The sequence below is a fragment of the Taudactylus pleione genome, unplaced genomic scaffold, assembly GCF_031769625.1.
Source record: "Taudactylus pleione unplaced genomic scaffold, aTauple2 ptg000019l, whole genome shotgun sequence".
NCBI lineage: Eukaryota > Metazoa > Chordata > Amphibia > Anura > Myobatrachidae > Taudactylus > Taudactylus pleione.
Window position 1 is genome coordinate 6,393,517 of NW_028284421.1, and position 18,296 is coordinate 6,411,812.

Consider the following 18,296-nt stretch of genomic DNA (forward strand, 5'->3'; position numbering starts at 1 on the left):
GGTCTATAAAGAGCAAGTATTTTATGACTTGATATTTACGTGTAATATTATATTGGTAGGGCACTATGAAAAAATATTCTCATTAAGAATCTAAATGAGGAGATAATTTGAAAGGTTATAAAACCCTCATTTGTATTTACACTGACATTCAGAAGTGACATAGTGGGGGATAAGAATTAAAACATGGGGGCTGCTTCAACTATAAAATGTTCTGTCTGACAGAAAAAAATGGTACATTTGACCTGGAGACCAATCTGATTAGTTTTGATCCACATTTGTAGCATTCTTCAGCCACAGTGATAAACAATTGCATAAGTTGATTATTTGAAATAAACTATTGTGCATAATATTACTGTGTGTCATATTGATATCATATTAGTTTATTTATCAAGATTTATTTATATAGTGCCAGCACATTCAATTGAGTTTTACAATTGGGAACACTGTAATAAAATTAAACAGTGTAAAAACAGATAGATAGGTACCTAAGAGGTCTTGCTAGCAAGCTTACAATCTATGGGGAAATAGGACTTTGATACATGAGGTTAAGTGTTACAAATTACATATTAGTCCAGACCGATTGAAACATTTGTGTATCCATTAAGCATTGTGAATAAATGCTCATATTAACCATAATTTAATATGTGTCAGGACCTGGGGGGTATTGGACCCGGGATGGAATCAGGAGTCGAGGCAGGAATGGTTTTGTTAAACTGAAATGCAGCTGGTTTAATGGGATAAAACAAATATATAAATACTGTAACAAAAGTCCATGGGTGAACTGAGGATAAATGTCTGGCAGAGAAATAACGTCCAATTGTTGTGGAACTGAGAAACTAGTGTCTGATAATAAAGAAATCCAACTGATGTGAGGCAGAGAAGCAAGTGTCTGGTAATGAAATTAATCCAATTGATGTGAGGCAGAGAACCAGGTGTCTGGTAAGGAACTGACAGAGAAAAAAAAATCCAATAGAGGTATGCTGAGGATCAGAGGTCTGTAAACTGCAGTGGGTTATAAGTGCGTGAGGCTGGTCAGTCACAAGTGGAGGGTGAGATGTGGGGTATAGCTGATAGGTACAGGAATCCTGGGAACTGCCTGGAATGCTGACAGGAAGCAAGCGAGACACTGCTGAGACTGGAATATACCAAGGCTAGGGAGCACAGAGAACTCTCACACAGCAAGGCTGAGAACACGTTGCACTGGCAACTAGAGGGTGTGCTTAACACCCTTAAGTACCGTGGGAAGGTGCAAGATAGACAGCTGAGCATCACATGCAGAAGCTCCAACCTGATTGACCCATTCAGGTCACATGCCCAAAACCAAGATGGCGGTGCCCAGCAGTCTGCAGCACGGAGAAGCTGCCAGTCTTACCTGTACCAGCATGGCCTGTTCCCCTGGGACCTCCTCACTCCAACCTCCAGGAACCAGCACGCCCACTGGTAGGACTGCACCAGAGTGCTCACACAGGCAGAGACCACGAGCTAGCAGGTAAGGATACTTTGGTTGTGACAGTACCCTCTCCTCTATGGGTGGCCTCTGCACACTTCCCAGGCTTCTCTGGGTTGGAGGTATGGAACTTGCGGATGAGACTAGGAGCATGGACATCCTCAACTTTGATCCAACAGCGCTTCTCAGGACTGTAAACCTTCCAGTCCAGCAAATATTGTAAGTGTCCATATCGCATATGAGAGTCTAGGATTTGTTTTACCTCAAACTCCACCCCCTTCTCGGTAAGAACTTTAGAAGGTGACGGCAGGACTTTGAGAAACTTTTTAAGAAGAAGGGATTTCAGTAGGGAAATATGGAAGGAATTAGGGATCCTGAGGTAGGAAGGAAGCTGCAGTTTGTAAGCCACTGGATTGATGTCCTCGATGATGGAGAATGGGCTAATAAATCGAGGTGCAAATTTCATAGATGGAACTCTGACGCATAGGTTGCAAGTAGACAGCCAGACCTGATCCCCTACTTGCATTCTTGGAACAGTTCTGTGCTTTTTAACTGCACCCCTTTTGTATTGCTGAGAGGTCTGGAGGAGGGTAGCATGAACTTGGGCAAACCTCTGTAGGGCAGAGTCAACAGCAGGGATGTCATAGACTCGCAAGTTTTTAAATTCAGGAACCCTTGGATTGAGACCATAGACGTTATAAAATGGTGACTGACCAGAAGACGAGTGACACGAGGAATTATGTGCAAACTCAGCCCACGGAAGAGACTCTGACCAATTATCCTGGGAGGATGACATGTAAATTCTCAGAAAAGTCTCTAGGTCTTGATTCACCCTTTCTGTAGATCCATTGCTTTGAGGATGGTAGGCTGTGGAGTTTAATTTGACTTGCAAGACGGAACAGAGCACTCTCCAAAACTTCGCCACAAACTGAACCCCACGATCTGATACTATCTCAGTGGGGAGTCCATGCAGGCGGAAAATGTGAAGTACAAACAGATGAGCCAAATCAGAAGCAGAAGGTAGCTTTTTAAGTGAAATATAATGGAATATCTTGAAAAAACAGTCGACTACCACCCAGATGGTGGTATATCCATTGGAACCCAGCAAGTCTGTCACGAAGTCCTTGGATAGATGTGTCCATGGGCAGGTTGGAATGGGAAGAGGCACCAGGTCTCCAGCAGGAGCTTGTCTAGGGGTCTTGTGTTGGGCACACTGGGTGCAAGAAGCAATGAACTCAACCACCTCTGTTTTCATTGCAGGCCACCAATAAGAGCGCTGCAGAAATTCCAACATCTTGCGGCTACCTATATGGCCTGAGAAGTGGGATGCATGAGCCCAGGACAGTAGTTGATTTCATAATTCCAGAGCCACAAAGGTTCTCCCAGGGGGAGGTTGCACTTGAATGCTGGCAAAGACTCTGGAGCCGAGGACTGGTGTTTCTCAGAGGACTTCCATATTGTTGTCAGGAGCGAAGGAGCATGAGAGGGCATCAGCCCTTTGATTGAGGGATCCCGAAAGATAAGTCAGTGTGAAGCTGAAGCGGGCAAAGAATATGGCCCAGCGAACCAACCGAGAACTGATACTGTACATTGTATATTCTTTGAAACAGCAAGTTTCTATGGTCTGTATATACTGTGAAAGGGTACTTGGCACCAGGGGCTGGCAGACTACTTTTAGCCTCGGGGGCAAATACATGCAAGCGGCCCTGACAAGTATAGATGGCACCCTTCCATCTGACCCAGCACGCCTCTGTAAGCAGTTATGCGGGGCCCCAATAGCCATAGGTTTCTTTTGAACCTATTAAAGGTAGAGAGGTTTTCTGCTTTTCGTGTAATAGTGAAATCACTGACCTACAGTACCCTGCTTTTGCTCACATGCTAGGGGGTGACGTGACAAGGTGGAATGCTCATTATGGGTAATGACAAGGCTTATATATGAGTTTTTCTGTTATTGCCGCCTTGTTTCACACGCAAAAAAAAATCAGAAATAATTACTAAAAAGCTGGTAACCCCCTAAAAAGTAATAATCAGACTGGCATTGTGTAATGCTGTTTATAGTGCTTCACCTTTATAGTACACAGAGACCTACTGCTGACCGATTCAGATATGTACGCTAATGCATTTGCAGCTGCTACACAGAAATATGCTAATGCTGTAGCCGTTGCAGATCATTCGATTTAATCGTCCGTCTGAGTAACCCTATCGTCACACAGAATGGTCACCTGGACTGAGCCGTCGGAATCACTTTATCTGCATACGGGATCACAGACGCACGCTTTGACGCTCCAAACGGTCCCTGACTGACGATCACTTTGTGAAGGAGACCTCACTGTGAGTGGCATCGCACAGGTACCTTGGCACATGCGCAGAAAACCCCAAAATTTCCTCATTCAAAATGATTTGGTTCGGATGATTCTGGAACAACCCAGTAAGACAGGCAGTCACTCATGCTCTCTGATGTTATCAGTGTCTGACCCATACAGCCTCACTCAGTGCTGCTCTGTGAGTGCGGGCAGGGCCTCTAATGCTGAGGGCCAGTGTCCTAAACTCATGTAGGGCTGGAAAACACCTAAATGTCAGTGTCCCATTATTACCTGTGTGTTCTATTGCTGTGCTGCTTGTCCATTCACAGTCCTCATCACCTGTTCGTCCATGCTTCTAGCATTCCCACTGGCTCCCCTTTAGTCACCCAGCTGCTCCCCACCAGCCTGACTCCTGCTTGGTCCTCCTGCTTTGTCCCCGACGCTGTCTGACACTGTGTTCTCTCCTCTCATGTTTCCATGCACTGTCATTGCATATTTTCAGCTCCCTGATTGGTGGAAACTTCCGGCCATCCATCAATCACCAACACGAGTGGCTGCTAACTGCCAGAAATGGATTGCCCCCAGAGTGTGTGTGGCGATACGGCCGCCAATGCACGACAGTATCACAACCTGTGAGAGGATGCGGGCAAGCGGCCTTAAGTGCTGACAGGCTGATCATCCGTTTTTTGATTATACCCAAACACAATCCCAAAATCAATTGGAACTCCATGCAAGTCCAGTCCTGGGGTGATGCTTGCCAGAAGTCTTGTCTGCCGATTATTAAACCTATAAGGAAAATTCAGACATCAGAAGACCTGCAAATTCCTAATGCATATAGATCTATCTCGGATGTGTTTTCTGAAAACAAGGCTAATATCTTACATCCACACTGGGACTGGGACTGTCCAATCGATCTGATGCCGGGCAAATCCCCTCCTCGAGGTCGTATCTACCCCCTACCGTTACCCAAACCAAAGCCATGTCACAGTATAACCAGGAGAACCTGAGTAAGGAACTCATCCGCCCATCACGTCTCCTGCCAATGCCGGATTTTGCTTTGTATCCAAGAAGGATGTGGGTTTCCGACCTTGTATTGATTATAGAGGGTTGAATGATATCACCATAAAGAATCGATACCTGTTACCACTTATCATAGAATTGTTCGACCGAGTCAAGGGTGCCGCTATCTTTTCAAAGCTTGATTTACGTGGGGTCTACAATCTCAATGTCAGGATGCCATTATATTTGTTTATTTGTTCTTTCTCAATATTAAATGACAAGCATTTATTGCTTGTCATTTAATGTTGAGAAAGAACAAATAGACCGGCAAGTTTAATCTATCCTTAAACAATTAAAAGCTATATTAGTGTATCAATGTAGCTGGATATCTATGTATTATTGAAAATATATTTGCATCCTGACATACTGTATAACACATGGATACATAATTAGGCAACAAAGAGGTCAAATCCTCATATAAAAGATAGTGGGCTGTATGGACATTACTAAGGGAAGATTGATAGTTACATTTGTTGCAAAACACATTGCGCAAGATAATTTTGTATCTAGATTTTGTATGCAAGTCTTTATAGACACAGATAATAAAAGAATCTGTATATATATATATATATATATATAAATTAACACAACTGCTATAAACCCACATATATCTTATAATTGATAAATGTTTTTTTTTCTCACATAAATTAAGGTGAGGGACTTAGGGCCTAATTCAGACCTGCTGAGCGCTCGCAAGCGGGTCGATGTTGGCCCAGTGCACATGCACACAACGGACCCGACTCCGTCGTGCGCATGCGCGAGACCCGGATAGCGACGGGCAAGCCGTCGCTATGGGTCTCGCTACAAAGGGGGCGTGCTGTCGATGGTGAGTGACAGCACGCCCCCTTTGGTGGGCGTGCCAGGGGTGTGGCTGGCCAGAAGGAGGCGTTCCCATGGGAACGCCTACCATCTGGGGCCGGCCCCACTGACATCACAAGTGATGTCAGTGGGAGTGCTTTCGGCTCTGATAGAGCCAAAAGCACTCCAGGGCTTGCGGCAACGAGATCCTACCACAAGGGTCTCGTTGCAAGCCCGATGGTCGCGATGGTCTTGACCATCACGACCATCTTCCTGGCCGCTCGCTATAGCTGTGGGTGGTCACCCACAGCTATATGAGCTGCCAGGAGGCCGCTCTACAAATGAAGAAGGACGGCCCTGATTCAGAGCGAGCGCTCTGTCAGATCTATATTTAGAATAAGAAGACCAAATACAGGCATACAGTGTATTCTAATATACACATTTATATTTATCTGCACTTTCTCACTTATTATGTCACATACAGTATATTTCGCTATTTTAATTTGAATCTATTTCAGATATGATTTAATGTAAACATGTTAATTACAATATAATAAAAGTTATATTTTATAATACAGTTGTACTGAAAGTCTGTCTGCTGGGTCTGGCAGTTATCAACTGATTAAGGCAACAAGCAGGCTGAAGACAATCACTTATTAACGAATAATTACTGTGGCTGCTCCTAGTCTCTTAGTTTCCTTAAGGAGGGGTACAGTTGCATTGGCAATAAGGAGCACTGTAATGTGCGGAAATGCAGGATCACTTGAATAGGTAGCAATGTGTCACATTGAAATCTGACAGCTGGGAAAATATGTATGTGCTATATAAATAACCGCTGCAGAATATGTGTGTGCTATATAAATAACTGGTAATAAATAATAATAATACATTTTCAGACCTCTCCTGAAGCTGGTTATCTGGAGATGGAAGTCTCTTCACAGGGAAATCACCACCCCTTCCAATCAGCTCCTCCTTTTACTGTTCCACCTCTAGACCACCTCTTTCCCCGCAGGTTGTCTGAGGATGGCTGGTCCCTCTAGTCCGGCTCCATGTCCTCCTGACTGTTGTCCAGAAGGCAGCAGGTCTCACTGGGCACCCTCTCCCAGCTCTGTTACCGGCAGTTCAGCACAGACCACCGCCGTTCCACTAAGTCACCAAGCGCAGCTCTCACCAGGCCAAACGCTGCCTCAGCACTGTTCAACGGCCGGTGCGTCTCCCTTTTTCTTCTTCTCTATCCATGTCCCGGATGCTTCCTGCCGGGAACGTGAGCTAGAGCAATCAACTGTCATTTTAGGTCAACTGCCATTTCTTCCTGCATGCCAGCTTCTGCAGTTGCCCTCAATGTCCACTGTCACCAGAGCTGCATGCATATACATTACATTATATTTAGCATAAGTGGTACGCCCAGTTTCTGGGGTATCACATAAGAGAAACATGGAGAGGGGCAAATGGAGAGATATGGAGGGGGCAAATGGAGAGATATGGAGGGGGCAAAGGGAGAGACATGGAGGGGGCAAAGGGACAGACATAGATATAAAATATTCCTTTTCCTTGGAGTTATGTGTATTATTTTTGCATGTCCAGACCTAAATACTTATTATTATGTTATTTTGACCCAACTACTTAAACATAGTGACTGCTCTGTAATTATTTTGGCTTAGGGGTGTCTTGATGGAGGCTCTAAAAGTTCCTCGAACTGAAGAAAGTTTGGGAACCACTGGTGTAGTTCATAATTGAAGATGTATCTAATTGTACATAAGCCCAATCATTATAAAGTGGCTGCTGTGTCTTTGGCCAGCGATACACTAGGAGACGGATTCTGAGTTGGAAGCAGTATGGTTGCCGCATGCAGTTGACCAATATTTTAAATCTGTGCATGTGGCTGAGTCGCACAGCGCATGCTCCCCAATTGTCAGAGCTCAGAGACCCAGGGTCTGCGATTTTTAGTGGGCATACTGAGAGGTAACGGGGTGGCAAAGCCTACTCGGGTGTGTGGCATGAAAGTGACTGTGTCCAAAGACGCACAGCCATTAGCACAGGAGGCCATACACAGACAGAGACACTGTTCCTGCCATAGGGCTTATGCAAGTTTCGGAGGTGTGACCGATAAAGACGCTGCAAGTGGGTGTCTCAGTTTTGTGAAAATCGCATCTGTGTCCATCTGAATCAGGACCTAGAAGAACTTCTCATTTTGTTTTGCACCTATGATAAATAATAATGAACTATAGTACTTGGCATTGGGGTGCTATTCAAGTTCTCATTTAATATTTCCTTGATATATTTAGTGAAAGATAAAATGTGCCAAGAAATGTAGATAAAACAACATAGAAGAGAATAACGCTTCAAATACTTGTACTGTGCATATTATAAATATTTCATCAAGATAGCTTATTTCATTCCACCACTGTTAGGATTATCTCAAAAACATGATTACCAGTTATAAGACACCGTATTCTTCATACCAAAACACAGTTGACAATAGATTTGTAGACTTCAGCTCCTTATCTGGATGATAACAGGCCTGCTGTGGTGGGAATTATCCTACACAGCTAACAATCCTCATTGTCATTGCAGATAAATCATACTTAATAGGATTGCAATGAATTAAAAGCATCAGTGTGTGCACAATGTTTGGGATACTGTCTGAAGATAGGCCTAATCAAGCAGTCATGTAGCAGGGAAATGAAGACAATCACAGTGGTGCCACTTAACTTGGCCACTCGGAGATGAGAGGCTAACTACATAGTAATTATCAGCTGTCTGGCAATTGTATCCCTGAGATTTACTGGGATTTATCAGCTAGGAATTCCTCACAAGGGCATGCATAATAGAAACCCAGTCTGAGTCACTTTTGCAGTGATAACATGTATTCACTGAATGGCCATAATGAACAGGAAATGTACTTTAAAATAAATTTAAGACATATTTCTAATGCCTTCTATAACATTGTTTTAAGAGGTTGAAGTATAATTATGAATATTTTAATGGTGGGTATGTGTAATTTATCCTCTTTACGGGAGTTGAAAAACAGTAGTGAAAACCAGTGCTTTTTTTTCTATGAAATAAATTGTACTGGTACTTACTTGGGAGTGGCATGAGAGAAGTCCTGGAGGTAAGGGTGGTCACTGGGGGCAGTGGAGAGGAGGCGGTTGTTGGCAGAGAGAAGTCGGCTGGTACAGTAAGTCTTTTTTTTATATCTTATTGAGAAAAAAAAAGGGGGGTCATACATATTCGGAATCATATACAAATAATGATAAGTTCTAGGAGTGAGAACTTTACGATACATTGCATAAGATAAACAGTCTTCTACATTGGGATAATAAAGAAAATATGATCACATTACAATTGTGTATTTGGTCTTAGTACTATGGATCTATTCCAAATCATACAACTATAATATAAAAGAGATAACAAGGACACAAATAAAAATTATATAGAAAGGGAGGGAAGAAGGGTAAGGAATGTCCGAGGGATAAAGAAACAAATGGAAGGAGGTTTAGAAAATTGAGAGACCACACCTCTAGGAAGCTGGCAAACTGGTTTCATATCTGGCGGACCAACAGCTTAGTGAGAAGGCTAAGAGGAGGGTGGAGGTGTTATTGTTAGACCCAAATAGGCGGCATAAATAGGGTATTCCTTGAATTCCAGCCACGATAAACAGGTGGCAGTAAAATCCGTAGGATTACCCAATGAAAAAAAAATAATATTGTTCATGTCCATGTAATAATCCATCGTCTTGAACCAATCTCTAATAGAAGGAGCTGAAGTGGATTTCCATAGAATCGGGATCACGGTTTTTGGCGCGTTACAATAAGAGTTTGAGTGGAAAGATAGAACACACAGTATATATATATATATATATATATATATATATATATATATATATATATATATATATTTATACATACATATACACACACATACTAATACCCAGGATCATATCACAGTATTGAAGTGTGATGAGTGACAATAACATACAAAACAAACATGACAGTAATATATATATTATATATATATATATATATATATATATATATATATATATATATATAAAACAATATCCTGGTATAAGACCTACTGTACTGTACCGTTGAATCCTCTGCCAAAGGTGAAATCCTGGAGTTCATGTCACCTATCTGTACTTTAATACCTAACAATTCAACTTTTGCAGGAAAGGAAAAGCACACCTGCCTGGTGTGGTCGCATCATATACGACCATGCCAGGCTGGGCTTTCCCTGACATGGTCGCATCTTAGGAGACCAGTCAGAAACACCCTCAGGACAACAGCTGTCAGTCTCAGAGGGACCACCCGGCCCCTCAGCATCTTCAGATTCCTTTCCCAATGTTGCTGTAATAAACAAAATGCTTGTCTTGCTGATAGATAAAATAAAAAATGGTCTAGGGTATAGTAGGCATACAGACGGTGTAATAGTTAGCATTACTGCCTCACGGCACTGAGGTCATGGGTTCGATACCCACTACAACCCTAACTGTGTGGAGTTTGTATATTCTCCCTGTGCTTGCGTGGATTTCCTCCGGGTGCTCCGGTTTCCTCCTACACTCCAAAAATATACTGGTAGGTTAATTGGGTCCCAACAAAAATTAACCCTGTGTGTAAGTGTGTGTGCATGTGGTAGGGAACATAGATTGTAAGCTCCACTGGGACAGGGACTGATGTGAATGGACAAATATTCTCTGTAAAGCGCTGCGGAATATGTGTGCGCTATATAAATAACTGGTAATAAATAAATAAGTAAAGGATTATTTCTGGTAGTTGATCAAGTATGTAAAGATTTATGTGTAGCTGGTGTCCATAGCTTGAGCAATACCCAAGAACAAGGGACCGTTTATTAAACCACTGCTGAATTAAATATGACTCTCGTGAGTTTATTTACAAAGTGCAAAAATCGCTATTCCACAATGCATAAACAGCTTTGGACCCGTCTTTGCTTGGAGGCATTTCCTGAGAGCAGAAAGTAAAACAGGCCATTGTGTACTGGGCACACCGGAATAAAGCAAAGGGGAACTGCACTGTGCATTCGGCGTGCTTCGTAAATGGCCTCCACAGTTTCTATATAATTGATGATATAAAACTATTTAATGTAGTTTATGCCGATTTCTCTTTTTTACCTTTGTAGGAAACAACTGATGCCCCAAGAGAAAGAATTTTAGCAAAACTCACAGATGTCATTGAGTATAAAGTAATTCAACAACATCATGCGGCTTTAAATGGAAACATTTCCAGTACAAGACCAGATGTAAGTTTATGTTGGAAAAAAGCCTAATAAAAATGTGGCATTATTATGAATCCAATTAATTCTATTGCCAATTGTATTTGTGATGCCATCATTACAAGTGCACAGCTTTATTATGTAGCTGCCTTTCAATTACACTTGTGTTATCAAAATGTATTAGTTCAAAAGGGAAGGCAAAGATGAATAATCCAGAACTATAAATTATGGGCGACCGCAGGAACATTTTCAGTGCTGTGCAATGTTTTCATACTGGCAAAGTGAGCATGAACAGGCCTTAGAAATAATATACCTAACTGGCAGTATCTACTTACCAGTCTACTTCCCATTGCTTGGATGCAAAACTCGAGCATTGTGCAATGACTTAGGGGAAAATTCCTCTATGACATGCCTTTATATTGAATCTCACACAGAATATATGTCCCTATAATGATCTATACTTATAATAAAGTTGTAATGGTTGTGTCTGTAGATAGACATTTTTTTGGAACTGTGTATGAACTATGGAGATAAAATGTTTTGTTTTTCAAAATTTTTGTTTGTCTTTCTGTTCGTTCCGGCATCACGCAAAAACTATGGGATGTATTTGGATTCAGTTTTTAATATTGTATAGCTTAGTCATATAAGAAGAAACTGGAGTATGTATCATCTCAATGCGACATCAGGGAGAGGAGCAATAAAGGAAAAAACAGAAATGACTAGATGTATATAAATTAAAATTTTTGGGGACAAATATACTTTTAAGGACTGTTTATGAACTATGAAGAATTTGCACAGGCTCCTCAAGTCCAAAATGACTATAATATATATAAATATTTCAATCTACCTTGACAAAGGGGCGTGTGAAGCCCCAAAACGTTGGTGTAATGTGAGGGATCACATTAAAATGTATCTTTAGTCTCTGAGTGCCGCTGATTTCGTATATTATATATATATATATATATATATATATATAGCCAGCAAAAAAGAAAGTACAGCAGCTCTGAGGGTCTTGAACAAATACAATATTTTATGTCCAACGTTTCAGGGCTAAGTCATCCTTTTGTCAAGGTAATACATACAACATTAATTAAGGCCCATTTTTGCTGGTTATTCATCATTCACGGAGGGCATGAGGGCCACTTAAAAACTTTAATTGTAGTGCTGGACCATTGGACTTGTATCAGTCAGTAATAAATAACCTGTGCACCAATTAGGAGATCTGGAAAACATGCACTGTTAGGGATGTGCTGCTATAGAGCCCAATATGTACATATATGTCCAGGGCAATGCTAGGTTCTTCTGCTGCTCCCTCAAGCTCCCAGACTTGCTCCAATGCTCTGGAATGGTGCCCTCATCTAAAATAAAAACATTCAGCTCAGGCAGGAAGGCCTACTGACTCATCTAATGGCTTACTGTGATCGCTGGTCCATTATATGCTGGAATTATAACACACAATATACTTTGTATGACGCATATTAAAGCTGGTTAAGTGCTAATTCTACTGTCTTCATTGACTGGCCACACTCGCTCTAAAATCATGCATTTGGAAACCCCCCTCTAGAAATCCTGCGTTTGCCACTGCAACCCATGCAATCCACGCATGCAAAGAAATCAAACCATAGAAGTTCATAAATTAAGTTATGTGCAAAAATGTGAAATTACACAGGAAAAAAGTATTGAACACGCTTACTGAAATGTATTTAATACGTCGTACAAAAGCCTTTGTTGGTAATGACAGCTTCAAGACGCCTCCTGTATGGAGAAACTAGGCGCATGCATTGCCCAGGTGTGATTTTGGCCCATTTTTCCACATAAACAGTCTTCAAATCTTGAAGGTTTCGTGGGCCTCTTCGATGAACTCTGATCTTTAGTTCTTTCCATATATTTTCAATTGGATTCAAGTCAGGTGATTAGCTGGGCCATTCTAGCAGCTTTATTTTCTTTCTCTGAAACCAATTGAGAGTGTCCTTGGCTGTGTTTTAGGGATCATTGTCTTGGTGAAATGTCCACCCTCGTTTTATCTTCAGTATCCTGGTAGATGGCAGCAGATTTTTATCAAGAATGTCTTGGTACATTTTTACATTTATCCTTCCGTCAATCATATGAAGTATGCCAGTACCGTATGCTGAAAAATAGTCCCACATCATGATGTTCCCACCTCCAAACTTCACTGTTGGTATGGTGTTTTTGGGGTGATGTGCAGTGCCATTTCTCCTCCAAACGTTGTGTGTATTATGGCATCCAAAGAGTTCAATTTTGGTCTTATCTGACCAGACTATACTTTCCCAGTATTTCACAGGCTTGTCCAAATGTTGTGCAGCAAACTTTAAACAAGCTTTAACATGCTTTTTCTTCAGCAATGGAGTCTTTCCTGGTGAGCGTGCACACAGGCCATGGTTGAGTGCATTACTTAATGTTTTCTTTGAAACAATTGTACCTCCTAATTCCAGGTGTTTCTGAAGCTCTCCACAAGTGATCCTTGGCTCTTGGACAACTCTTCTGATAATTCTTTTCACTCCTCTGTCAGAAATCTTGCGAGGAGCACCTGGTAGTGGCCGGTTTTTCGGTGAAATTATGTTCTTTCCACTTTCAGATTATGGCCCCAACAGTGCTCACTGGAACATTCAGAAATTCTACTGTAACCAATACCATCAGTATGTTTTGCAACAATAAGGTTGCGAAGTGTCTTGAGAGAGCTCTTTGCTTTTACCCATCATGAGATGTTTCTTTTGTGACACCTTGGTACTGAAACACCTTGTTTATAGGCCATCAGTTGGGACTGAACCAGCTTATATTAATTTGCACTGACAAGGGGCAGGATTGCTTTCTAATTACTGATAGATTTCAGCTGGTGTCTTGTCTTTCCATGCCTTTTTGCACCTCCCTTTCTTCATGTGTTCAATACTTTTTCCCTGTGTCATTTCACATTATTACACATGGATTGCATGGGTTGTTGCTGACATTTGGTGGAAATTTCATTACAATAACCCCATTACAAATATATTTTCCGAGAAAAATGTTGATTAGAAAAAACAGTTATATATGTATGCATTTATTAATACATAGATACATAGATATATATCTCAAGATCTATTTTGCAGGAAAATCCAAGTATATATTATGCACTATTCAGGCAGCTTATCTTGACTCATGAAGTTGCAGTATACATGTCAATCCAGTAGATGGCGCACCAAGACATAACAGAGTCGCTGCTCATGTTACTTGCAACTTTTTAGTGTTACTGTAGGTTAAGAAGCAATGGATTTGGGATGCTCAAGTTATTTCCAGCGGGATGCGGTTATAATACCAACTGCGGGGATTCCGTCACTCAGAATGTTGGCACTGGAATCCTGACACCTGTCAGAATCCTGCCGTGGGGAGAGGGAGGTTATGTTAGGCAGTAGGGGGAGGTTAGGGTTAGGCACCAGGAAATGGGGGTTAGGATACTGACCGACAGGTATCGGTATCCTAACCCTGTCCAGATGCCGGCATTGGGATTCTGACCGCTGGTATCCCATGCCGTACCCGTTCCAGTGATAGTTCTACAAGATGGGATCTACAAGATAGTTCCAGTGCACAGCACTGCACTGAAAGCTGGTGTTCCGATCATGCTTCTGCGGAACTTGACTCAGCCCAAGTAATGCAACGGAACCTGACAAAGTCACTGCTCTACAGCTGAACCTAAGGTAAGTATAAACTACATATGGGTGCAGGGTTACACTAACACCGGAACACGTACTGTTTTACATTCTGAGTAACCATAGGGCTGCTATAATGTCAGATGGTACTGCCAATGTCCGATTGATGGTGCGACTTTTTGCGCACAGCAACGGATTAGAGCCACAGCCGGTGGGTGTCTCTGGACAGTGGCAAACGCAGGATTTGAAAGGAGGGTTTCCAATATATATATATATATATATATATATATATATACATACATACACAGCATACAAGAGGCGGCGGCACTCTTCAAAAATATAATCAAAAAGAATGGGTCTCAGACCATCAATAATGATTCGTTAGTGATGGTCTGAGACCCATTCTTTTTTATTAGATTTTTGAAGAGTGCCGCCGCCTCTTGTATGCTGTATTGATTTCATTGCGGAGGGCACCACCAGTATACCTGTTGTGGAAGAGTGCCAAGCCTGTGCTATATATATATATATATATATATATATATATATATATATATATAGATATATATATATATATATATATATACATACATACAAACACATATATATATAATATGCGCACAAACTGCACAGCAAGCTTAGGGATAGCCTTTGCCTTTACCAGCCATCAACGTTATAAATGCAAAAATGCATTAGGTGTCAAATATATTCCACATGCAGTATAGTACCACATTCTAAGAATAAGATACTGAGATCATGTGAACAGAGAATATGGGACAATCTGTGCGCCAGGTAAGATGGACCTTTTTATGGTGTAGTCACAGGTTACAACAAGTCTATGAAACTTTCGCTGCTGAGACAAGTTAAGAATCACGAAGAACAATGACAAACATGAAGCAGAAACAATGAGCATCTAATTTAAGCAAAAATTTTTTATTAACCAGTAAATGTTTCCTTACATAACAATGAAATTAAATCACAAAGAGGTCTCAGTAATATACCACATTATTTTATGCTGACTGAGTTAGAAACATACAAATATTATATATATATATATATATATATATATATTATATTATATTATTACACACACTGACAAAGACTACACACAGACTCACTGACACACACACTGACAAAGACTACACACTGACACACACACAATCTAAGGATATACACTGACACACATACTGACAAAGATTACACACTGACACACACACAATGATAAAGACTACTCACTGACACACACACACACAATCTAAAGCTGGCCACACACTAGACCAACTTGCATCCAACCATCCAACTTGTTGATTGGTTGGAATGAAAATCTGGTAAGGTATGGGAGTAACTGATGATCAGCAATTTGCTCCTAAATGCCAGAAAACAGATGAAAATGGAAGTTCAGACAAGTTTGTTAAATGTTTAATCTAAATAATTTGTTCAAACAACAGTTTTTGTCCATTTCCCGGCGTTTGGGAGCAAATTGCTGATTGTCATTTGCTTTCATACCATACCAGATTTTCATTCCAACCAATCAACTAGTTGGTTGGTTGGACAGATAATCTTTAGATGTGTGGCCAGCTTAAGACTATACACTGACACACACATACTGACAAAGACTACTCACTGACACACACACACTGACAGAGACTACACACTGACACACACACTCACAAAGACGACCCCCCCTCCCTCCTCACCTTCGGCAACCCCACATGTGATAGACACACCTGCGGATCCGGGGGAGAGCGCCGGGTATACATACAGTAAGACCCCCACAAGTAATAAACACACTTGCGGCTGCGGGGGGAGAGCGCCGGGAATACAGTCGGTGAGATCCCCCACGTGATAGACACACTTGCTGCTGCGGGAGAGAGAGCTCCAGGAATACAGTCTGTGAGACACCCGGCGGCAGCTCAGCGTCTCAGAATGTTCCATGGCAATTGCCTGCGCCTGGGAAGGGCTGCGCGCTGCAGCTCCCCCTACATTCTGTCAGCCCACCTAGTATAGTAGCAGGGACAGTTACCTGAACTCTGGTGCTCCCTCTGTTTACAAAAAATATATATATATAGTTTAGCAGCGCGGTGGCCGGGGGGGGGGGGTTCTAGGTACTCAGAAACCCCCCCTGCGTGCGCGTATGCTGGAGGAAGTCCACTGGCTGCAGCATTAGCACAAGTTTGCAGAAGTGGCTGCAACACAGTTGCAGTTGCTATTACAACTCCGTTTATATCTGAATTAGGCCCTCAGAGTTGTACATAAATGCAAACTGCAGCTTGTCCCCACAACTTGCACTCAATTTGCCTTTTCTCCCGGTGACTCGTCTGCATTTTACATTTACAACTCACTGGCCCAAAGGGGGCCTGAGACCGGGTTATAGGGGTGTGTTGATGCAGCCAAAGTATGTTAATGTGAAGTGCATCCCAAGCTGGTCTAATGACAGGCAGAAATGCACCTGTTTGGAGAGGGAGAAGGGTACACAACCCCAGGTCTGAGTCACAAACTGATGATGGCTGCTGGCCATGTCTCATCAAACATGTCTAAGAAACAACCAATTATGCAAATATAGTAAAACCATTGCAGCTCAGATCTAATAGCAGGATTACACCCACATTATCTGTAACATTTTATTTATGACCTAAGTACAGAGACTGATTAATTGTAACTTGATTTTGCATTTATATTTGTGACTTCACATAAGGTATTTATGATTTTATTTCAATGCCTCACTGAATTACCATTTGTGTCTTTTGTTGTTATAATAGTGACAAAGTGGCAGCTAACTGTGTTTTTTTATTAGGCTGCAGACTAAGAAGACTAAGGGGTCTATTTAATAAGCAGTGTTAGGAGACAGAGTGAAAGTGATAAGGTGCCAGCCAATCAGCTCCCAACTGTCATCTCACAGGCTGTGTTTGAAAAATGACAGTTGGGAGCTGATTGGCTGGCACCTTATCACTTTTCACTCTGTCTCCTAACACTGCTTAGTAAATAGACCCCTAATAGCACTTGACTCCAGGTGCAAGGTGCCTGGTCGTGGTGCAGAAAGAATAGAAGGTATCTGCAGAATACCAGGAACCACAGAATAGAGTGCCCGGTCTTTGCCGTCTGTACTATGTGCTACCAGTAGTGTCTAACCCCATCCCCACCTGCACCCCTCTCCCTCTCTTTAGAGATGCTGGACAGGTTATCTAAGCACAGTGCTACAAAACCAAGGAGTGAATTCAGTGTGCTACCTTTTCAAACTTGCTTCTCGCGTGACTGTTTAGCAAATTAGTTTTATTAGCCATTTGCTGTTATAAGTGCCTCACTACTGTGCTTTGCAAGAACTGTTGCAGTTAACAGAGAAATTACAATATGAAAGTGAATACACAATTCACAAAATGACAAGAAAACACAATAGAAAACAAAAGAATAAGGATTTGTAATTGTATCTGCTGTTGCTGCCAGTGATAAGAACTTTGCTTTTTTTATCCACAGCAATCTCCTAACAACTGTGTTAATGATGACTTCAAATTCATCACCACTCAGTGTCATGAATCCTGGTGAGTTACAGAAGTACAACTATTAAACAAAGAAAATGTAAGACTGGCTGGGTGACTTGAAAATGGGATGTAGTTAGCAGATCGGAGGATGCCATGCTGCCGGTCTGAATCCTGACGGTGGAAGCCAGAGATGGGACTTAAGACAGGCGTCGAAATATGGACGCCTATCTTAATCCCGACGCTGGACAACAGACAGACGCCAGCCTGAACGAGGTAAGTCGGGGGTGCCTTAGCTGTTAGTCGCTGGGGGGAGGGTGTGTGTGTGTGTTTTAGATTTAGGCAG

At 41.9% G+C, this 18,296-nt stretch overlaps 1 protein-coding gene across 1 annotated transcript in view; it reads left to right on the top strand.

The window, feature by feature from the left end:
* The window catches only part of LOC148540302 (uncharacterized), a 181,211-nt gene that overhangs the window by 103,932 nt on the left and 58,983 nt on the right, over positions 1-18,296 (top strand). Inside the window, exons 5-6 of the mRNA XM_088443136.1 lie at positions 10,747-10,866; positions 17,949-18,013. Of these exons, the coding sequence (XP_088299262.1) occupies positions 10,747-10,866; positions 17,949-18,013 (185 nt within the window). The remainder of the gene's footprint in view (positions 1-10,746; positions 10,867-17,948; positions 18,014-18,296) is intronic.